The sequence below is a fragment of the Cydia fagiglandana genome, chromosome Z (genome assembly GCF_963556715.1).
Source record: "Cydia fagiglandana chromosome Z, ilCydFagi1.1, whole genome shotgun sequence".
In the NCBI taxonomy this organism is placed as follows: Eukaryota; Metazoa; Arthropoda; class Insecta; order Lepidoptera; family Tortricidae; genus Cydia; species Cydia fagiglandana.
The window spans coordinates 32,182,503-32,206,932 of record NC_085959.1 but is presented as its reverse complement, the minus strand read 5'-3'; the positions used below and the strand labels follow the sequence as shown (position 1 = coordinate 32,206,932).

The window sequence follows — 24,430 nt, the reverse complement described above, 5'->3', positions numbered from 1 at the left end:
TGCGAAAAAATAACCCTAACCGCCGTATTATACTACACCATGATAATGCCAGCCCTCATACTGCTCAGAAAACAAACGACTATCTGAAGGGCGAAAAAGTCGAATTACTGGACCATCCTCCGTACAGCCCCGACCTAAGTCCCAACGATTTTTTTACTTTCCCGAAAATAAAGAATCGGTTGCGTGGTCAGCGTTTTCAGACCGCGGAAGAAGCAGTCCACGCTTATAAAATGGCCATTTCGTCAACCCCCAGTTCAGAGTTCAATAACTGTTTTGAAAACTGGTTTCAGAGAATGAAAAAGTGCATTAAACACAAAGGAGAATACTTTGAAAAACAATAAAAGTACTTTTATTTCATTTAAACGCGTATTTTTTCCAATTCCCGAAACTTTCAGGGCAACCTACGTACAAAAATTTACAAGTGTTACATTTTGTCAGCCCCTGAAGACAAATACTCAACCATCGTAGCCAACGCGTTACCAAACATTATGAATTACGGACTTAAATAACAACAAGTTTATTTAAACTGAAACAAGGAAAAATAATTCATATAATATGAAGACAGTTGGTTGGTAGTGGTGGGTTGCGGTAGGGCTGCCCCGTCGTCAAAGCCTAGGATTTTTTTGTGGATTAATACTGTGCTGCGTTCCGCGGATGCACATGCTTGTGAATCTGATTATCGAAATTATGATTTTTGATCTAAGCCAAGTAATTACTGTCGGAACAACTTACCCCGGTAAATTCTTGACTTCTAGCCCTGCTTTATATAAAGACGACACTATGGTGTTATTGTTTTGTTACAAGTGATTGGTTTTCGATTGCGTTTTCAAAAGGGATTATAATATTTGTTTTTACATAATTTATATAGTGGTATTTTTTCTCTTGTTATTATTATTTTCATTTAATTTCACACTCTACAACGACAGATGTGCTCAATCCTGGAGACCAATTCTAATTCAAAAGTATATGAGAGTACTCTTATTGCATTTCATGAGCACCATAGAGCGTAAGCGGCTCAGGCTCATGGGTGCTCGCGTCGCGAATCAGGTTCGGCCTTCCGTTCTAGTCACGATTCATAATATAGGTTAACAATCACCTCCTCTTATTGTAGCCCCAGTGAAGAGTCATAGAAAAGTGGACAAGGTGAATATAAAACTACTTAGGTATCTACCTACTTAATATTCCTCAATTTATTCTAAACTTTGATTGAATAACTCAGAGATCCAATTAAAAAAAAATAACTTCCAGGAGAAGTTTCAGATGGACACATCGATAAAAACAATAGTAACAACTATGAAGTTATGTGGTTGTAACAGATGATACCTAACACATAACACTTGAACTGGACGTCTACCCTTGAATTACTATTCATGTAAAAGCTTCTTGTTCTCGTTGGTAAAAAGTCGTGCTTATATTTTAGCTGCTATATTTCCCTTATCAGGAATGTATTTTGCTGGACGGTGTACGCAACGCAACGTGTTCGCACTCTTGATAACTAATTAATCACTGCCTCAGCGAGGAGCGTGATTTTCCCTGAGACGTAATTTTAAAAAGGCTATAAAGATAACAGTGAGAAGGGTCGAGAATAAGAGTCAAGAGTAACCGTCGCCATACAACATTACTCGCCTCGCTTGGTTAATTTTTCATTTTTTGTTTCACATATAAAAACTAAGTGTTAATACTTATTCGTCATAGGTAATTAAGTATTTATTTATACATATTTAGGTAATGAAGCGGAATTCAAATTTTACAATTTGTTGATGTTGAGGCATAATACAACCTTGACGATTGCTCGCGCTGATTGGTGGGCGTGAATACACTGAGATTTGGGTTAAGGTTAAATTATAAAATCTGAATTCCAGTAATTTCTTAAGGTAATTCGCCATGTTCCGGGGTAGCTTAGTCACCCATGCGCTTTCTCTGGGTTGGGTTTCTCTGCCCACGTTAGCAGTGGCCGTGCCCACGGTATTTTCAGTGTGATCTGATGAAACATTAGTTATTTCGTACATATTTTAATAATAGTATGATAGCATGATTTGTACTCTTGTCTGCGACATCCTGCATATCTCTTAGCTATGCCAGGCGCGGCTTACTTCCTATTTTACGTTGTTGCGCTACAAGTAGATACCTACATGTCCCTACGTTAAGTTAGCTCGAGTGGCATTCGAACAGAACTTTAATTAAGCATCTCGCCTCTATTTTATTTATATTATTTAGAGCAAGATGCACTGAGAATTAAGCCAAATAAAAATCTAATGGAGATAAGATTGTCAAAGTTCGAGTGCCACTCTATGTTGGGAATCAACAATATTTCTATGCATGTCTTAATAATCAATAATGTCGTATTCATATATTTATTTATAACAATCGATCTCTTCATGTGCATCATATGTAATTCGCTGACTAAGCCTACATAACACGAGCAATACCCAATAAATACGTAACGATCAATTAGAGTAAATAAACGTCGAAATAATGCGAAAGAATTTATCCTTATCCGAGCGAATTTTCTCTTGTCTCCATAAAACAGTGCTTATGATTTAATATTATTTAAGTATTCAAAGACAATATCCAATTACTTCACTCTCTTTCTCAAATGCTAATGGTTCAGAGTTGTGTTCTATTAAAGAAGGCCCGGGACACATGTTTCTTAATACTCCTGAGCCCCAAATTCCCTTATAAAGACCTTATTCCTAATTATATTTTCCAAATTCAAAAACAAAACTTATGCTCCTGGGACTTAAGGGGCTATACTTACTTAGTAGGTAGGTAGTCGATTATTATGATTATAATGAATCATATTTAGTTGAGTATTTTACAATTACAGGAGACGTATCGTCGGTGGGCGTGCAGTACTATAGTGCCGCTGTGGGTGGAAGAAGGCGGCGAGGAGGGCGGCGAAGAGGGCGGGCGGTCGCGGCGGGCGCCGGCCGAGCACGCGGCGCGCTGGCGCGCGCGGCACCTGGAGCGCGTGGGCCACCTGGACCGGCGGCGCGGTGGCGGCGTGGTGGGCCGCTGGGTGCGCGCCGCCGCCGCCGGGCCCGGCCGGCCGCTGGCTCGCCTCAAGCCCTGCCTGTCCGTCTGCCAGCTCGTTGAGCAACACTGCCCCTACTTCCTACCTGCAGACCGCGCGCCAGCGTACCCCACACAATACGCCGGCGAACCTACCTTTCTATGCCTAGGTTCGTATGTACATAATGTTAATCACATTCTGAAATTTAGTCTGATTGATGGTGTATCACGGTTATTTTGGTTTCGTGTTGCGGTAATGTATTTAATCGACTTATTCGAACCGTCGATAATTCATTAAATTTCGGATTTGATCTAAGGCGTGGCAATCAGACTCTAAATTTTTTGTTATTCTTTTCATATTGAAATGATATTACTCTCTGTACATCTCATTCTCGCCAATACATATAACGATGTGAGCATGATATCCAGAGTGTAAATAATATTAATATATCAAATCAATTACAATAAGCTGGTTCGAGCTAATACATGGCGATTGTCTATAATAGACGTTAGCTATCTTTCTATCTATTGTATTGTCCCGGCTTCTGGCGATTTTTCGCGCCAGTGCTGTCGTGGCTTTTGGAATGAACACCATGTTTTCAATAATGTCGCATGCACCCTTTAGGTACTGTTATGCCGCGGCTCTTCCCTGCCACAGCTTTGTGACGGGAATCATAATCGGATCTGACGCGTCACTACAGTGAACAGAAACCGTCACATGAGAGTGCGACAATTTAATGTAAATGTAACTGTACTAAATGCATGAAACCGACATCCTCCTGTCACGCCAGAAAGCCGTACGACAGATAAGTATGAATTCGGATTTAAAATCTGAATGTCGTTCTAGTGATCAGAAAACATTGCTACGGGCTACGGTGTAGTAGACTGACTGCCCGATTCGAACTGGTACTGATTCAAAGTGACGCTGACATATCATATCATATCTAATCCATACTCGTATGGTATCTAGACGGAATATTTATATGTATCTTAAGTTTGAATCGGCCGTAAATAGATGTACTGGTTGTACTGAATTGGCATCCAAATTTCAAAAATCTGTTGAAATATGATATTAGGTAGGTACTAGAGTTAGACCAAAGTAGACCAAGATAAGTCTACAACAACATCAGTTACTGATAGCACATGCAGTGTTAGTGTTATCTGAAACGTCCAACTTATATGAAATTATGTATAAACTCTTTATTGTAAAAAAACACAAATTATGACACAGAATTGAATTATGACGTATAAATAACAATTGCACTATGTATGCTATCTAAATCGTTGCAGACTTGACCTAACTCTATGTTCTAACTATCAGTGCATCTTCAGTGTATCTTGATTGCTTAGGTATGTGTTATTGCTTGTGTGAGTGTTCTTTCGAAATCGCTAATATTACCTATAAGGAGAAATTACACATACTTTAAAACTTATAACTCCTAGCAATATACTTCCAAAGCTAATATTGTAAAGAATCTTATGGAAGATACTACTTGGTACTTTTCCTAGACAGTATGATTGTAGTTTTAATAGTAAAACAACAAAAATAGGGATATAAATGCGGGGTGAAATCTTAACTTCTCGGCTTCACGTAAAAGCTACATGCATGCCAAGTTTCGTGCTTTCTGCCGGTTGGAGCCATAGCTGTGGCTGAAACCGCACTAATGTATGCATGTTATGAACCAATAGTGTTTTCGGAGAAATCATCGATTTTGTGTTCTTGTTCCGTTACTATATACAGAATAGCCAAGCTCCACCTCGCCCCGGTTGAAATTAGGTTAAGTATTTCGTTTCCCGTGTACGTTTTGTTATGAAACTTATGAAAAAGAAACGATATATTAAAAGTAGGTTATTATTTGTACCTATAGATAAAATGAAATACCTATTTAATATTGATAAGGTTTTAAGTGCGCGGTTCTAATATTGATAAGGTTTTAAAATTGCTCCTAAGGCATCCGGCATTCATCCGCTATTGAAATTTGTGTAGAGTTAGACAGAGGTAAGTCTACAACGATTTTGATAGCCACACGCAGTGCAAGTGTTATTTATAAGTCATAATTTCATAGAAGTATGACGTTTAAAATAACACTTGCACTGCGTTTGCTATCAAAATCGCTGCAGATTGCAATTTGCTGGATTCAACGGACATTAATAGTGAACTTTAAGGTCGAAGTGGCACTCAAAGGCCCACAACACCCCAATAATAAATAATACTATTCTGTTATACAAACGTTATTGTAGTACCTAATGTAACGGCCAAGGCACATATTTTACCTACGGTGTAGAATTTGGGAAGTTAAGGCGTGTAGAGTAAGATGATATGATAACAGTGATAGGTAACTTTTTGGCAGTGCGAGCCGTATGGTCTCCTTTTGGCTACATTTTACATTAGGTATAGTATAGGTATTTATTACAGTTATTACCTAATGTAACCTATGTTGCGTAGTTTCATGCGGGGTGATTTACTAATAAACATCCTGAAATATCATCAACTTCCTCGCGTTGTCCCGGCATTTTCTCATGGGAGCACGGGGTCCGCTTGGCAACTAACACCAAGAATTGGCGTAGGCACTAGTTTTTACGAAAGCGAAAACATCTGACCTTCCAGATCTGACCCAGAGGGTAAACTAGTTTCCTCATGATGTTTTCCTTAATGTACCTACAATCATATATGAGTAAGTTCCGAAAAACTCAATGGTATGAGCCAGGGTTTAAACCCACGACCTTCGGATTATAAGTCGCACGCTCTTACCACTAGGCCACCAGGTGTTTTATTATTTATGTCAATTCTGAGACCTCTAGCTTCAAAATTTGCTATCTCCTAGTTTAAGGGGTTGTGGTGTAAAAGTTTTTTTTTTTGTTGTTTGTGTACTAATACTAGCTTACCTACCAAATTTCAGATTTCTAGGACCCTAAAAATTTTGGTGATCATCAGTGAGTAAGTGAATCAGTGACGAAATCGGGTTTTATTATAGTTCGTTTTTTTAGCATTAGAAAGAACTCCGCAGAAGGAAGCGTGCAGTTTTTATCAGGCTCGTTAATTGTTAATAATTATTGAATTATCTAAAGTAGCATGGTCATTGGTCAATACGTATAATTTACTTCAAACTGTTACCGCTAAAAGTGCCAGATTTAGAACCACAAGCGAAGTTCTGCGAAGTTTTTTCTAATGCTAAAAAAAACGGACTATAGATATCAACAAAATTTGAAGTATAAGAGCTATCCAATTGAAACGTTCTATGTATAATCCAAACCCAAGTTCAAAAAACGACGAAGCGCTCCGAGAAATGATAGGTAGGCTCCTCTTTTTTGCGTTATCTCAAAGAAAATGTCTTATCTGTTTGAAAATTAGGCAAGTTGGGGTGTACCGATATCTGTGAGTGCTCCGCCACTGTTACCTACCTCTCTCCCGTAAAGTAGGCGAACGTAAATTGAAGTAAGCGTGTTGTGTTTTCAGACCCCCGAATACCAGAAACGGGCGCACAGAAGAATAAGTCCAACTACGGATGGGACGAGTGCTGCTACTGGTACTGCGAGCAGCGGTTGTGCTACCGCTGCGAGTCGCGGCTAAGCGAGGCGGCGCGGCCCGAGGCGGAGCACTGCGCGCCGGTGGAGGAGCGCCTATCGACCTGCTCTGTGCCGTACGCAGCGCCGTCCGCCGCGCCGCCTCGCGCGCCGCGTCGGCCTCTGCTCGCCGTCGCGCTCTTGCTGCCACTCGCCACGCACTTACGGACCCACTGGACAGCCTACAAGCATCTAGTGAATGTGCGCGATTCGAGGTTATAGTTTTACGTTCATGTGCGTCGCACCTCCGCGTCTCGCGATCGTATGTTTGCGATCAGAACTTCTACTAGTACTGTATTATGATAATAAATTACAGCGCGGTTACGAGTTCAATGATGGTCGCGCCTGGCGGGGCGGGGCCGTCGCCGCGCCTCGCGAGTGCGATGCTCGTACTTACTCTAAGTGAATATTTGTGTCCGAATGCTCGATACACTCAAAAGTCAAAAAATAGAAACACCAAATGTACTCAACTTATGCATTTTATCTCGTAAGCCGAAGTTCCGGCCAGTATGTTAATATTTCAGGCACAAACGATATTTTGCTTGAAGTGAAGATGTTATATTTTAAATAGAGTTTTACAGCAACATCGTTAATAGGCACTTTATACTTTTTAGTTATTTTTGCTAAACTAGTTTACATAGAGACAGTATTTTTAAAAGTTGTAAAAACGAAATTTATCTACGTCATTTACGATTTACCGTCAATGACTCAGTTGATTTACAACACCAACTTTATTTTATAAATGTTTTAATTAATTATATTAGAAACAAATGCTACGTGATGTAAGCAGGTCCTCACCACTGGGTAACGCGGCTTCACCTACAACGTGATGATACTTCTGCTGGTTCCGCAATAACTACTGGCCGTAGGTAGTTGGCTCCGCGTTGTTCAGTATCTTTCATACTCATAAAAGGATTTATACTTTGCTGTAGGTTGTAAGTAAGCACTAATACACGGATGGCACTGTACGTAAAGAACTGAAGAAAGTTATTTTGCTCATTGGAACAATATATAGTTGACAGAAGAATTGGTATTTTTTTGTGTCAGAGTTTGTTTTGATAGATTTGAGAGCCTTCATTGAAGTAGGTAGTAACGAGTAGGACTCGGAGGCGCGCCGCCGCCGCCGCCGCGAAGGCTGCGCGCCGCCCCGGCTCTGCCGACGCCTAAGTGCTGGTCTATGAAAAATATTGATTAAACTAATTTAGGGATAATTAAAAGTAGTTGTTGTTTTGTAAGAAGTAAAATACGACTAATAATACATATAATGCAAGTTGTATGTAATAATATCCGTCTTATGAACTATCATTCAAGTATTGCCAGATGTATCATGGTTGATAATGATTTTTATAATGAATTGATTTTTAATATATATTATTGTATATGTATATTATGTCAAAGATATGATATGGTGTAAAACAAACTTCATCAGGGATATAGTCGTTCGCGTATGAAGATCTAATAACAATGTTTGTTACTTTTCTTATTTTTGAAAAATATTAAAAATATAGAGGTGTCGTTGAACATAATGTGATCGATAACAAAATATAAATAATGGTTATGAAGACTTTATTGAATGGATATTTGTTGAAAATATTGTCCTCAGGCGGGGATGTAGTTGTTGTATTCAAATGATAAATGATAATAATATTAAGTAAGTTATTTTTTACGTTTTTTATCGTGTACATATGTCAAAAAAGTTCGTTGTTCCCAATTCCGTACTTAATCAAAGTCACTACAAAGGTGCTAAAGGTCTATTAATGCTTCTTAGGTGTTTAATTTGTTACCAACTCCGAGTTAGGGCGGCGCGCCTGTGCCGACGCCGACGCCGACGCCGACGCCGCCGTCGGGCGCACGGTCTGCTGTACCGCTTCACTTAACTCAGCCGTTATTCACGCGGTCGCCGTTCACTAACGTCTCACAATCGCGCCATTTATTTGCTGTCACTTATACACTTACATACTTGTTCTATTTTCAAGATTGATTGTGTAGTTAGATAGTGTCCGCTTAAAAATAATGTCCATTAGTATTTTTATGATTATGTATAAAGCAATATCCATGCCGAAAGCGATATTTTTTGCAGATATTTCGGCAATTATTAAGATATACCTAAGTGTTAATTTTTAACTACTTTTGGCAACTAAAAACTTACATCCTTCGTTTTGACATTACATTTTTAAAACTAACTTAACAATATCAATATCATTGCAACGAGTAAGGCACTTGGTAAATCATAGTATCATCAGAAGTATATTACGAGTATGTAGGAATTATTAGGTTTCAATGACCACCAATTCAACGCTGATTGTTTGCGGAAGTAGGTAGCAGATCCGCATAACAATGATTCAAGCTCATGGATAAACGAGTGAAAAATACGCTTATTCCTTTAAAATATTATATGTTTCAGATTGAATTGCTTAAATTAAATTGATATACGGTCGTTATAGAGGTACACATTATAAATTTAATTAATCTGCAAGCAACGTGTCGTTTTTACTTTTTTTTTTGAAAATATCAATAATCTAGATCCGTAATCCGCTATACAAATTTCCCTTGTCTCAAAGGGATTCATTTTTAATGAAAACCTTTACAAGTTTACATGTATGTACTAAATTATATCAAAGTGTCTAAAGTATAGTAATAATAAATGAATTACTAGGATGATAAATTATGAAACAATTTCGAGCACTCGTTAAAACTTACACATTGACCGTAAATTCCTTCTTTCTACTCTTGAATCTCGATATTTTCACGTATTCGCTATTCTGTATTCGAGTAGATCGAAAGACCAAACGAAAGGAAGGAAGTTCGGTTAGAATGTTGTTGGTGCATATTATATAAAATTCATTTCCGCGTTAGATAAAAGTCGAACAACATCTTACATAGAGGGAGTAAGCGTAAATTGACTTTTTTAATATCACTGTCCCTGTCCACTAGCCAATATTCCTTATAACATTTGGTTCTGTAGTAACACGAAGTTAGCAATAATTGGTAGTAAATATGTAGATATCCAAGTTATCCATGAGTGGTTTGGCCTGGTTCCAGGGCGGGGGCGGAGGCAGCGCCTCGCGCGGCATTCGGCGCGCCCTCGCCTCCTGCACGCAGAGTGCCCTTCTCCGTAGGTTTAGTCTAACGGGTACATTTCGATGTTCCGGTGAACTTTGGTGAGAGTGTACGTTCTTTTTTTAAATGTACGTATGTTTTGATGTACATAATAAAGTGTAAATGTTTAACGCACAAATAATATGAACAAAGAAGCTGATTATGTAAAACAGTGTATGAAACCTTACGTATTTAGCTGTAAACTATGTCCGGAGAGTTAATACATTAGGAACACGATTGGCATAATTTCCGTGCTCCGTGAGTTACTTAAGTCTATTCAAACGAATCACGTTAGTCTGTACATTAAATGTAAATAATCAGTTTATCTTCTGGTTCAGTTTGCATATTGTCACCGTCGATGAATGCCTCGTTTTGACTCGGCATTGCGGCATGGAGTATATAACGTCCATCTTACCTTGTCTCACCGCCGGCGAGCAGCAATCGGCTAGTTCTTTAGAAACTCTAAAATCGAGTTTGTAGTTATGATACTTCTCTTTATTTTTAGCGTTATTCGCTTACCGCGAGCGAGAGAGACCCACAACGGAGGGCGATAATTCAATAACATTGTACCATATGTCATAAAAGACACTTCTTAATTGCATAAATAAATGTGGCGTATGCGGCGCTAGTAAATAAAACGGTCGTTACCAAAAGTGCATGGCTGCTATAAATTGTATGGAAATTGTAGTGGAAGACGAGTTTTGAATCATTAATTTGACAAATTGCATTTGTATTGGCAAGTTTTGATTCGTGCTAGAGGATATAGTTGCTAAACATTTATTTTCTCGTTATAACATAAGGAATCTAATAAAATTTTTCAATATACATACATTTGGGCAATATGGATAATTATTTTTTTTAATTTAAACTTTTTTATAACTTTAATATCTATTTTTACTAACATCTTACTAACACCCAGTGGTTTCCCATTTTTGCATTAACTTTGTGTTTATTGAACATACATTATACATAAATATTGTTAATGAATGTATATCGGCGATCGCTTTCTCGCTGGCGGTGAGCGGTGAGAGGTGCCGCGCGCTCTGTGGGCGCTGGTGCGGGTGCGGGCGGCTAGGCGGGTCACTTGTTCAGTAGGTACGTATGTATAAGTACCATATCTATGGTGTTAGTTTATACAAATAGTCAACTGTCACAATTACGCACAAAACAAGAAGTTATTAATGCTTTCGGGGTCGTTGAGGAATAAATAATGAGCGTTTCAATGTAGTTGATAAAGACATAGATTATCGTCCTGCTCCTTAGAGTAAAGTAAGAAAAACACCAATAGGTAGACACAAAATCTATATTCAAAGTATTCAATGTTAGTATCATCTCTCGATGTTGAACTCGATGCGTTCGAACTTTATGAGAAATGTAACCGAACCGGTAAAATTATCCTGACATTTGTGTGTGGCATCTACAAACGGAGCCCTGTGATTATGATTGTGTGTTTGACCAAGGCGATATAATAACATTTAATAACTTACGGGTTATGTATTCAAAACCGAAACGATGTAGGTTTTAGTCCCATGATACGAGTATGACCAGAGTGCCTAATGTACCACTCCAAAAAACTTTGTCCAAGAGCGAAATGAAGTAGGTACATGTAACTAATAACGTTGAAAAAGACTCTGACGTATACGTCTTAAGCAATACTAATAAAAATATCATCAGCATCACGTTTCGTATATACTTACTAATCATATTCATCAATGTTACAAGTTTAAGCGATTACCGGCTTATTGGAGTTGCAATCCATAGACTTCTTTACCTATAACCTATATCAACAAAATTGGTTACGTTCAGAGAAAAATAATAAGGACTGTTTGGCCTGCATACAAATTGTGTGCCTTAGCTTTTGTGTAAATGGTACCACTTAAAACTCATATCTGGGATATCCATGAATGATGTCTGAGGCATACAGAAAATTTGCAACGCCATCAATAAAGCTCTCTCGGAGTGTTACAATGGTACCTAAGCGTTGTACTTTTTTTTCTATTTTGGAAATACAAATTTCTTCAGTTCATATTACTTTAAAGGACACTATGAAGCCTCATGGACGTCAGCTCCAATTTGGTGGGTGCAGGGCTCGGAACCGGCATTTTAAAAAAAAGCCCAATATTTTGAATTATTTTATGCTCTTTACGTAAGACTGAATCATGTATTTAGGTAACTTTGTGTTATTGTTATTAGGTTGTCCCATTAAAAATGAAATAATAAACCAAAGAACGAAAAAGAACGTAATAATACCGGTATTTATGTATGGAGCAAATATCGGTTTCCGACCCCTGGGTACGAGTTAAAGAGCTCAGGCCTCCGACACCGGTTGCTGAATTTAATAAGGCGATCTATGTCTGGCTCCAGCGTAAGCTGGTCTATTACAGCAGACTTACTAAATTGCTTATATATTTGGAGAAATTCATCGTCAAATATTTAGCCTCGGGATCTAACATTCGTGCAATGTACTGACCCTATGATCATGCGATTCCGCTAGTTTCTGAATTGCTACACTATTATCTATAGACACATATAATTATCTGTCGTGATAAAACGTCAACTGTGACGGCTCGGCTTCATGGTGCGACTTTCTAGATTTAGACCAAGATAAGTATGCAACGATTTTGATAGCCCACGCAGTGCAAGTGATATTTACACGTCATAATTTCATAGAAGTTTGGTACGTTTAAAATAACACTTGCACTGCGTGGGCTATCATAATAGCTGCAGACTTTACTTGGGCTAACTTTACAAGTTATCGCTTGAGAGGAACTTGGTAATGAAAATCTGATGCTGCGTCGCGGTTCATTAAGTGCGGCAATAACGAGGCACGCCACTTTGTACGGAGATTAGTATTCTCGTACATATTATTATTCTCGGAGATTTGTACTCGTCACAGACTCAAAAAATTAACAGGTTGCCGATGGCAATTTATATTGTATTAGATTTGGGGAGAGTCGGTTATATTTATCTGTAAAATTTTATTTCAATAAATATCAAATATCATACCAGTTTTTACTTAAATATGGAAATTTTGTTTTTGAAGGAGCAAATGTGTGCATATAAAATTTCAGTGTCTTTGCTACATTCATAACATTATGCTGGATGTTAAAATATTTTATATGCTTAACTCAAAATTAACTAAAATTCGGATACTAGGTATATATTATAAGTTTATGATTAAAGATATCTGTACTTAACCGTACCTACTTCATGACGTAACCATTAATGCCGTAGATAACACCGAGAGAGAAATCAAATAATTTAGTAAATAATAAAATCTATCAGGTATCGCAGTAAGTAGGAAATAGGTAATGATTGTGAATTCTGAAATATTTATCGCAGTGAAATGGAACCGTTATGTGTATAAGAGAGTCTCAATAAATATCACGCTATAGGAATTTCGTGTGCTAATGCAAAGTTTTGACCAAATCTAAGTGAGAGCATTATGATTTTATGATGTAGAACCTGGATTTGAAATTAGTTAACACCTCTTTAAGAGTATCTTTACTTTGGTACAGTCACCATATATGTCGAAGCGGCCAAGGTGCTCACAAATATCAGAACTCGCGTCTATTGTCAAGGCGCTAGAGTCAGATATTATTACAGATAGTCGGATATACATATCTAAGCGGCCTACTTAGATATATCCGATGGCAACTGTACGAAAGCTTTTGGTAGGTAAGTAACCTATAAGTTGGAGCCACTAAATTGAAATCTGTGGCAGCTCCGTTAAAATTAAAATAGAATAATGTAAATAAAAGATATTTAGATGATTTCATAATCTTTCGTAGTGTTTCTGCGCCCATCTTGTCCATAATTTATAAAGGGTTATTTATGTTTATGTGTGCGTATCATAAACCGAATTGAATTTATGATCTGTTAACTTAGAAGATCAAGGAAATACGTATTCTTATGTAATTATGTAACCACTTCCCGCAACGCGATTCCTTAGATTTGAGCAAAGCTTTGGGCACTAAGTACCTATTATTTTGTTTGGATGTTGTAGGTGTATTATAAGAATTCGATGAAAACAAAGATCTTTTTCTCAAACTTGCAATGAAATGTTTACGTGACTTACTCAAAATTAGGTTCGGAAATAAGTTACGTACTCGTATCCGGTGCGATGAGTCAAGATGATATTATGAAAAGGAATTCCGTATACCTAGCCTTATACACCTAGGTCTGTAAAGCAACCTTATTTAATTTTTAAACATTAAATTGTGGCACAACGTCTTAGCATTCACCCATAAAAGCAATATTTTTGGTTCGTTATGACATGCTGCCATTACGCTTTATTTTTTCTATTTTGTGTTTTTTTTTTATTACTACTTAGAGGCATTCAATGGAACCAAAAGTTAGTAATTATTTATACACCACGACGAACGGCGTAGGAGATACATGCCTATGAAGATTTCTGCATCACTAAACAACTTTCCCTGATGAAAAATAAGGAATCGTTATAGGGCTGTATATCCTAAACCAATATAGTAGCGCAATAATAAACAAATTTGATTCCCCAATAATACCCCACGCACTGAATAACCTATCACATTAGGACATCAAACAATCACCGCCATCATCATATTTTTATTAATATTTCAATGAAAGTTTGAGAAAAGCACTATACAAATCATGGCGAGAAACGAGGTTGCCGACCGCGTATCCCTATTCGGCCTCGCTATGCTTGGCCGTCTATATCTACTTGGCCTGTAACCCTTCGTTTCCCGGCATCTATAGTAATGTAGGTACTTACTCTTATTACGCTAGGTGCGGGGTCACTGAGCATGGGTTATTGTCTGTCGCAGTCACTGTAATAAAAATATGGTGATTCGATTGATAATACAGTAAAATTATACATTTTGCGTTTGCGTCAAATCTGGTAGTTCTGATTTTTTGCAGGCATGTTTATGATGTTGGCCCAATGAATAATCCAAGTTTGTGACCTCGAGCGCCAAACGCAACTTTGTCAAAAATCGAATAAACCGCAATTTTTTTTAGATTTGGGCGATTATAATCCTAAAGTACTAGTTTTTGATAGTAACTTCCTAGGGCGTTTTTAAAGTAGACTAAATTTGCTACAATAAGACACTAGAATTGTCTCTGTACATCTAATATTTTCCGAGATAAAGCCTTTCAAAATTTTATAATTTTACATCAGTTCTTAGCTATAATATAAGGGTTATGTAGGTAATTTATATGGAATTCATCACCGCCACGTTCTACAAACTATTTATTTTCCATAAAAAAATGTATGAGTGCCTATTTTGCTAAAAATATTTTTTTTTTGGAAAATAAATATTTTGTAGAACGTGGCGGTGATGAATTTCATATAAATTACCTACCTAACCCTTATATTATAGCGTTCGGCGCTCGAGGTCACAAACTTGGATTATTCATTGGGCCAACATTATAAACATGCCTGCAAAAAATCAGAACTACCGGATTTGAAGCAAAAGAGCCAGGTTACAAAATTCGACAAAGTTACTGGATTATGACAGTACCTACGTACACGTACCTACCTGCTGTAAATTATCAGAGAGAATTTAAAAATAAAAAAAATACGTGTGTAGTATTGCTACTGATTTAACCTACGAGTATCTAAGCCTGTATTGTCCAACTTCTGAGGATAGGTACATTTGTAGTTACATAATCATGGTTTATTTTATAATAATAGCAACAATTAAAATTATTTATAATGAAACGTTTAAGCTGTTTTATCGCTACTCCTAGATAGTTTAAATCCATTCGACACTCTCAGCAAATATTTATTTAAATACCCTATTACCTGTTCTTAATACCAAAATCGCTTAATCTGACACATGGATTTACCCGAGTTTGAAGTTAAGCGACTCAAATATAAATGCTAACATAATTTCCGGATGTTTATGTGTCAATGCGAGAGTGCCGAGCTCATCACGCCTATCATCCAACATGCTATACACTACGTCGTTACGTTACACGCCCACAAAACGCGTCTGCAAGCAAAACTTGAAATTAAGTATACTTTGTATCTTACATTTATGTATACCTATACAAGTGTCTTCAGTAACCGTATTTAATCCATGTAACGTCTCAATAAATACAGATGTCACAGAGACCGTCTAACAAAAAGGGCAGGAATTAAGGAATTTATTTTGTGAAGAAAGATCAATAATCACGAAAATTATTGAATATTTTTTTCTAGCATGTTACATAATTTTATTTATATAAAAGGTTATTTACAAGGGACATACGAGCGTAACATGCTACTTAAGTGACATTTACTGAAGACTGGTGGTGTCATGCAAGGGTAAAGTCGACACAATATTATTTATACCGACCATTCGAACAACTTGCATGGCGAATCGGTTTTCTTTTTCAGCGAAATTAATCAACTAATAAGTATTCTGAGGTTTATAACTAATAAAGTAAATTAACTAAATATTGGATTGAAGTGAGTAAAACGCTTTAAACCCTTTTTTCAATCTTCTGTAAACTTAGTAGGTACCTAACTATGCTTGTTCCGGCGCCTTAAGACGTGGTTACAATAAGCATTAAGTACAACCTGCCCACACCACAATGCCACAATGCCCACTACTATCAACGACTACGTCACTTTGTTTTCAACTAATACTTAAATAGTTATTTGTTTTACAAGGGGGCAAAGTTGTTGTTTAACCGCTCGTGCTAATATTGATACCCGAGCAAGCGAAAGATTCCAAAATTGAACCACGAGCGTAGCGAGTGGTTCGAAAAATGGAATCTTGAGCGTTGCGAGGGTTTCAAAGCACGAGGGTTAAACAAAATTTGCCCCCGAGTGAAACACAAAATTTTTCACCACACCAACCCGAAGCAAATATTAAATGTAAAATATCAAACAGAATCAAACCAAATCAAATCCAAATGAATGTTATTAAATATTTATCAGCCAAAATCATCATTTAAAAGTCAATTCTACCAGCAAACATAAGAAAACAACTCAAAATTTGCATTTGATTACTTTGCCTCACATGTGGATAAAATGCAACTTTGCTATTCGTTTTTGAAGTGCAAAGTAATTCTTTCCGAGCTGGTGTGGTGAAAATACAATTTAACGTTGACGATCTTTAAATGATTCTGGAATAACTGACTTCATTTCTTTCAATATTTGGATCGATCGTTTGCAAATAGACAGTATTGCTTAATGACAATGGGTAACGAAAGTGAGAATAAATACGTCTTAAATATCGAAGCATTCGCGGCTTATTCCTCAATGCGTAGGTATACCGCGCAGCAAGTCACCAAATTCGTAACTTACAAGTCCGTGTACTTAAATATAAAGTACCTACCTACCATCGACATACAAACAAATTTCTCGCGGTTTATCTTTACCTAATATCTAGTCGAATCTGTGAAACTACCTATCATAAAACTTTAAGTGACTAGAATGAAGACTCGAATAGACATCATTCTCGATTGGGTCCGAGAATATCCGCTGCCAAAATAATAGATATATATTCCTGAAATATTCGTTGACCATTGATACGATAAACTTAACACAAGCTTACACATTCTTAATTCAGCAGGTACATATGGTGTTACTTTACCGCACTAGTGCGATAATTACCACATTACGCAACTATGTCAAAAATTTAAAGGTGCATATGTACTGTAAAACGTTGCACGAAACACGTGCGTATTTCCTATTTTTCGCACTTGTATCGTGAATAACAGTTATTTACGATACAAGTTTCCTGTGGCATAAAACAGTGAAGCCGAGAGGGTAATGCAGGTGCTGGGCATCCCTGCGTTTCCTTAATTCCGTCCCAGGCGGTGTAATGTATGTTACACCATAAATCGTCTGCAATAGACGTAAAGGCCAATGATGACGATACAAGGCGATACAACGTTTTACAGGACATATGACCCTTTTAATTTGCGACATATGCACGTATTGTGTCAATTACCGCACTAGTGCGGTAAAGTAGCATTTGCACTGTAATAGTACATTACGATACAAGTGCGAAAAGTAGGAAATTCGCAACGAGTGGCGATAACTTAAAACACGACCGAAGAAAGTGTTTTAAATCGACACGAGCTGCGAATTACCTTTTCGCACATGTATTGTAGGTACAATGTTTTACAGTACTTGTGGCCCTTTAAATTATCGCCATACGCACGTGTTTATAATGCTAGTTACCGCACTAGGGCGGTAAGTTAGCACCATTGCACATTGTACTGTTAAATGAGTTAAAATGAATAATAAAGCATGATGCCAAATAATTCAAATAAATTACTAATAGAGGAACTTTTAAAACCTTCTTTAATCTCACCTTCGTGTTTTTTAGTTTACGAATATTAAAGGCGCGAGCCTTTGGCCTTTATTCTGTACGTGTAGGAATGATACTGTGTTTTTGAGTATTTACAACGACTAAGTACTGATAATCGCTCGGACATGGGAATGATTGCATCGGTATCACTCGGCCCGAGAGCCCCCGCAGCACTGCCGCCCGCCGAGCCCGCCGCGCGGTTTGCAGATTTTGGCCGCAGTGACTTAACGAACGGTTAATAGAACGTTATGGCCTTTTCAATTTTTCAATATATAGAGAAATGAAGGTGGTTAGTACTTAAGATACAATTGTAATTAAAGTCTTATGATGATTCAAATACATAGTCGTGCGTTATTCGAATGTTGATACATATGATGACCGTTTTATGGTCCTAGTTACTGCATCCCGGGGTTCTCTTTGTACGTTTGTAAACGTTGCCGAACGTTCAAGTGGTCAACCATTTTATGTATATGGTGTTTATTTTCAAGTCACAAATGTGTAGAAATTTATTTAAATCACGTGTTTGTTCATAAATTAGTGTTATTAATATAATATATGTAATTAGTGTTATTTAAATTTCAATACTTATAAATGTTTTGTGTTAATTTAATAGATTTATGTTGGTTTAGATACGAGTTTACTTAGGAACCGTTTATATTCAAATATTTTGTTACTGTTCAAGGTTTCATCTGTTTAAAGTAGGTACTAGGGTCAGATAACAAATTTCATTTACATTTATTTTATAATTCACCAAGTCAATCCCTTTATTCTTAATAAGTTCTAGATCATATAAATATATATACAATTGCAAGAAATCAAAAGTACTTGAAACGGAAAGAATGCAGTTTTTTATTTTACAATTCATGCCTTCGGGTAACTCTTTCATGAAGAAAATACCGACAATCTGTCCAAAGGACCGCACTCCACAATAATTATAATCTCTATCTATAAAATATCATTAAAGATGCCTAAATGATAGTGAGAGAGGTAGCGTAGAATAAAATATTACTCGTATTACTGCCGTAAGCACAACGGTGCATGCGCGACCGCCGGCTCACACTGCCACAGCACGCGGGCTCCAATATATTGATATGATCTAGGATGTGTCGTAGGTGTTTCTCGAGTAGTGGTCGTGTACTAAGGCTTAAGTTACGCCTTCTAAGTGGTTATACTCTAAGCGTGCGATGAGGAGGCGTGCGGTGGCGAGATAAACGCGCGGGTGCGCGGGACGTAGGGAGGGCGAGTGCGGCGTGACGCGAAACGCCAGCCGTATCAGAGGGACTACCGCGAACCACGTTCGACGTGTTGCCTCCCTGTCAGACTTACGTAAGAATTCAAGAGTGCGACAGTGAGGCAACCCGTGGAACGTGGTTCGCAGTAGGTCCTCAGCACACGGTGTGATGTCCTCCCCGCGGCCCGCGCCCGCGCCGCCTGCGTAGCCTGTGCTCAGTGCCCAGTGCCTAGTGCCCCTACCGCCGACTGCCGAAGCCGACTGCCGTGACCACACCCGCTGTCGGCCCGCTGCCGCATATAGGTAGACATCGTTCGACACTCGAAGTAAGATTAGTCACGTTCGATTGTAGACACATTTTGGAATTAATATTATTTGCATTTTCCTAAGAGTTAGAACGATTGAGACAGTAGGTCGCACGACCGTGTTATGATGAATTGTGGAGATGTTTATTAAAGAATACGTTTATGAAAATGGAATAAAAACGAAAAATATTGTCATATAAACTTGTAATTACTAAAGTAAGAGGAATTTGTAGATATAAAAATTATTGGAGAACCAGAAAAACGTTAAATAAACCAATTAAAAACACATAATGTGTCTTTTTATTTGTAGTCCAATATGCAGCTAAAAGCGTCCTTCCATTAATCGGTAGGTAGTCTTTTTAAGTGACCTACCCAATTCAAAATTAAGACTCCATTCTTACTTGCACTTACGAGACTTGGTGGGGGTAACATGGCTACAACATACAAACAGTAGATTAATAAAGCCTGAGTAAGCAAACAGCAACACTAAACTGTCCATTGGTGGACTTTAATAGTTATTTGTTTTACAAGGGGGCAAAGTTGTTGTTTAACCGCTCGTGCTAATATTGATACCCGAGCAAGCGAAAGATTCCAAAATTGAAGATTCGAAAAATGGAATCTTGAGCGTTGCGAGGGTTTCAAAGCACGAGGGTTAAACAAAATTTGCCCCCGAGTGAAACACAAAATTTTTCACCACACCAACCCGAGGCAAATATTAAATGTAAAATACCAAACCAAATCAAATCCAAATGAATGTTATTAAATATTTATCACCCATAATCATCATTTAAAAGTCAATTCTACCAGCCAACATAAGAAAACAACTCAAAATTTGCATTTGATTACTTTGCCTCACATGTGAATAATATGCAATTTTGCTATCAGTTCTTGAAGTGCAAAGTAAGCCTTTCCGAGCTGGTGTGGTGAAAATGACTTTATGCCTTTTGTAATAAGGTTTACCGTTGGACAGTTAACAACGTCGGCGTTGGTACGTATCTAGTTCTATAACGCAGTTTCGGTGGCGTATCTCGCTTGCTTTTAAAATTACCCCCTACAGACTTGTTTTAAAACCAAAACCGGCTAGGTGCGAGTCGGACTCGCCCACCGAAAGTTCCGTATAAATATTTATCTTTATATTTTTTTTCTAATTAACAGTTTTCAGATTTTTCCCTATATTTGTAGTGTAAGACGATATTACTTGCCAAATTTCATAGTTCTAGGTCTACGGTTAGTACCCTATCAATGTTTGGTTTTTCAGCGCTGGTTTTTAGCTTACAGTTATATGTATACTAATATTAATGACTAGATTCCAAGTGGATGCGATCCTAGAACCATCGTCCCATCAAATAAGACCAAGTGCGGGTAGTTCGAAAAAATTGCGCAGCTACTTACCCCCTTATTCATAAAACTTTACGAGCCTGAATTAGTTAAATTGTGTTTTATCCCTTTCTTACAAATACATAAAGTCAAATGACAGATAAAGACGTCCAGGCTTGTAATGCGTTTATGAATAATAAACGCCATTAGAACGGGGACTTTACTAGGGAAAGTTATAATCTGTATTTCAGTGATAGTTACTTGGAAATATTTTCCAAAATTAGTTACTGGTGGTTACCAAGAGTCCCAAAGTTATGCAATATCTTTTCCCAGTAACAATAACAACTTGGCATGTAAGAGGTGAGAATAATCCTCAAGTAATATCTAACCATCTAAAAATCAGTAGACGGCACCATATAAGGTTAGTATTACGTATAACAATTTAATCCAACTTAAAAGTGACTCCTCCTAAGGCCCAAGGTCCTACCTATAGTACTTTTTCAGTTCGATGAAATTTAAATCATATTCAATTGCAACAGAGTCGCTTTTGCATTGTTTGGTTCAATTTTCAAACAAAGCAAAATCAACTCTACTTCTTGCACTATGAGTTCAAATTTCGGTAGCAAATTTTAGATTTTTCATTTCGATGGCTGGGCCTTAGGAGGATATAGTGCTAACAGATACCGAAGCGAACACAGGTTTATAGTGTTTACACCGTCCATTCATAATTACCTCCAACGGCGTCTTTAGTCTTATGCATTAATTAAGCTCAAACTACCGTCACGTCACCCCAATTATGCTATGAACTATACACGATGTCAAGAAGTTTCCATTGCATTAAACAACTGTAATATCACATGAACCTGCATACGTTGATAACGTTGTTCATGTGTATTGAAGTGGAACTACTTTAGCGACGTTTTGACACTCGATCCATTAATTAAAGTCGACAGGGGAAGTACTCTACGTACCTACTTAGTATGGTAAATGTAAATAAATAAAGGCATCGGCAAGGTTTACAGGAAAATGTACCTTCAGGTTGTTAACTGCTAACGAGGAAGCAAGTATAATAGATTTCTATAAAATGACTTTCTGTTTTTTTTTTACTCTAAAATCGGCCTTATAATTCCTTAAAACATTTAACAATTTCTTGTAGGGTAGGTACCTATTTATGATTTAAGTAATCTATCATCAAAGAAATTGACTTTCTGTCACTAAAATAATAGATCTAACACAAAAATTTCATCCTGATATAAATAAATAAATAAATATTATAGAACATTCTTACACAAATTGACTAAGTCCCACAGTGAGCTCAAGAAGGCTTGTGTTGTGGGTACTCAGACAACTATATATGTATATACCTACATATAATAAGTATAATATATAATTATATGTACTTAAATACATAGAAAACAACCATGACTCAGGAACAAATATCTGTGTCATCACACAATTAAATGCCCTTACTGGGAATCGAACCCAGGACCATCGGCTTCACAGGCAGGTCACTACCCACTAGGCCAGACTGGTCGTCAAAAATAACATAATATCGAAACTTAAAAAAGAAATAAGTGCTCGGTCATAAGTTCATAGTTTTAATGTAGTAGCTTTAATAAATAATATTTAGCATGTAATTAGTAATTATTATTGTAATGTAATGGGTTCATAACTAAATAAATAACATTTTATTTTATTTATTTATTTATAATAATAATTAAAATAGCGAAGAGTCTCGACCAACACTTAGAGAGACTCCCGCTGGGTGGTTGGATCAAGGGTCAGATGCAGAAGGCGGTAATTTTGGACACGGCGCGTATAGTACGACGATTCCTCACTCTGCGGCCCTGACCACCGGCAGCTTGGACCCTGCCCCGCTGCCGGCGGCACCCTAGGTTAGGTTTTTAGGGTTCCGTACCTCAAAAGGAAAAAAACGGAACCCTTATAGGATCACTCGTGCGTCTGTCTGTCTGTCTGTCCGTCTGTCACAGCCGATTTTCTCCGGAACTACTGGACCAATTAAGTTGAAATTTGGTACACATATGTAAATTTGTGACCCAAAGACGGATATGTAACGTAAACAAATGAATTTTAAACATGCGGGTCACTTTTGGGGGGTAAATGAGAAAATTAAAAAATAAAGTTTTTCAAACTATATCGTGTTACATATCAAATAAAAGATCTTATTGTAAGGATCTCAAATATATTTTTTTTATAATTTTCGAATAAACAGTTTAGAAGTAATTCAAGAAAATAGGCAAAAATTGACCATTCCCCCCCCCCCCCTTTATCTCCGAAACTACTGGGATTAAAATTTTGAAAAAAATACATAAAATAGGCCTATACCTATAGATAACAGGAAAACCTATTAGAAATGTACAGTCAAGCGTGAGTCGGACTTAATTACTTAGTTTTTGATCAGACCCCTACGGATTTTTTAAAGACATTTCACTCACGTTTCACAAAAAAAATACATTGTTAAAATTTGTGTAATTGTACGGAACCCTTGGAACGCGAGTCCGACTCGCACTTGGCCGGTTTTTTTTATAATGTGTTTATATGTATTTTTTATTGTTTTGTAATTGTTTTTATATTTTACTTTTATATTCATATTATAAATAACCTAACTTAAGACGAAAAATAAATAAAGTATTAAAATATATTCTGTTCAAATAATAGCCGCGACATGTCGGTACCCTAGCTGTATTTCGCCAAGATCCCCACGTCACAGGTTAAGCCTAGTGTGGGGATCACAGTACTGCTTCTCTTGTAATATTCATTTTTGAAATAAATATATATATATTTTTTTAATACAAAAAATCTGGCAAATAACGTTTGGTGGTTTCTAATGTCAGTTCACTGCTGATTGACGATGATCAGTAATTTATGGTGGAGTAAGGTTTGCAATCCGGATCCGAAATGTATGAAAATATCCGGATCTGGATTCGAATCCGCGGATCTTCCCATACATTACGGATCCGTCGTGCAAACCAAAATAGCTACGAGGGCTGATCCGAAAGTTGTTAGCTGCCCTGGCTATAGTCATGCGATTACAATATTATCTAAAATTTCAACTTTTGATGTAATGACTCATTGTTGATACCTATTACGGTGCCGTAGGTTCACAGAGCGGAGTCTGAAAATTCGTACCGCTTTTTTAGTTCACAATACGGTTGCAAAAAATTTTATTAGCAATCTTGAGGATTTTATCATGGGACTTCATCCTGCTTTTTTGACTTTCACTAATCAGAAAAAAATCACGAACATACCCGTAGGTCACAAACGCACTATAAAAAATTGTAACAATTTATGTACAAAAGTACTCGTAAATTACTTCTAAATATGCGCAATTTTATTTCCCAAAACTGGTATTCCATGGTGGTATTCCAGTTTCCCAAGATCTCTATCAAATGTGTATTTTGGTCTCACATTTTGCTTAAAAATACAAACGTACAAAACATCTATATGTATAGGTATATCTGAAATAGATTATCTTGTCAAGGCAAATGAAATGTTGATATGTTAAAATCAAGATTCACAATACAATGGAATGGGATATCTTCATATAGGTCTTTGGGCGGCTAATAGACGTTTTGGGAACATCAGGTAAAACA

The 24,430-nt window shown here is 37.2% G+C and overlaps 2 protein-coding genes across 2 annotated transcripts in view; both read left to right on the top strand.

Annotated features, from left to right (window-relative positions):
* The window catches only part of LOC134679082 (uncharacterized), a 66,074-nt gene extending 58,471 nt beyond the window's left edge, over positions 1 to 7,603 (top strand). Inside the window, exons 2-3 of the mRNA XM_063537928.1 lie at positions 2,828 to 3,182; positions 6,470 to 7,603. Coding sequence (XP_063393998.1) covers positions 2,828 to 3,182; positions 6,470 to 6,798 — 684 coding nt within the window. The 3' untranslated portion in view covers positions 6,799 to 7,603. The remainder of the gene's footprint in view (positions 1 to 2,827; positions 3,183 to 6,469) is intronic.
* LOC134679071 (nicastrin) overlaps positions 1 to 24,430 on the top strand; it is a 246,892-nt gene that overhangs the window by 28,557 nt on the left and 193,905 nt on the right. The window lies entirely within an intron of this gene.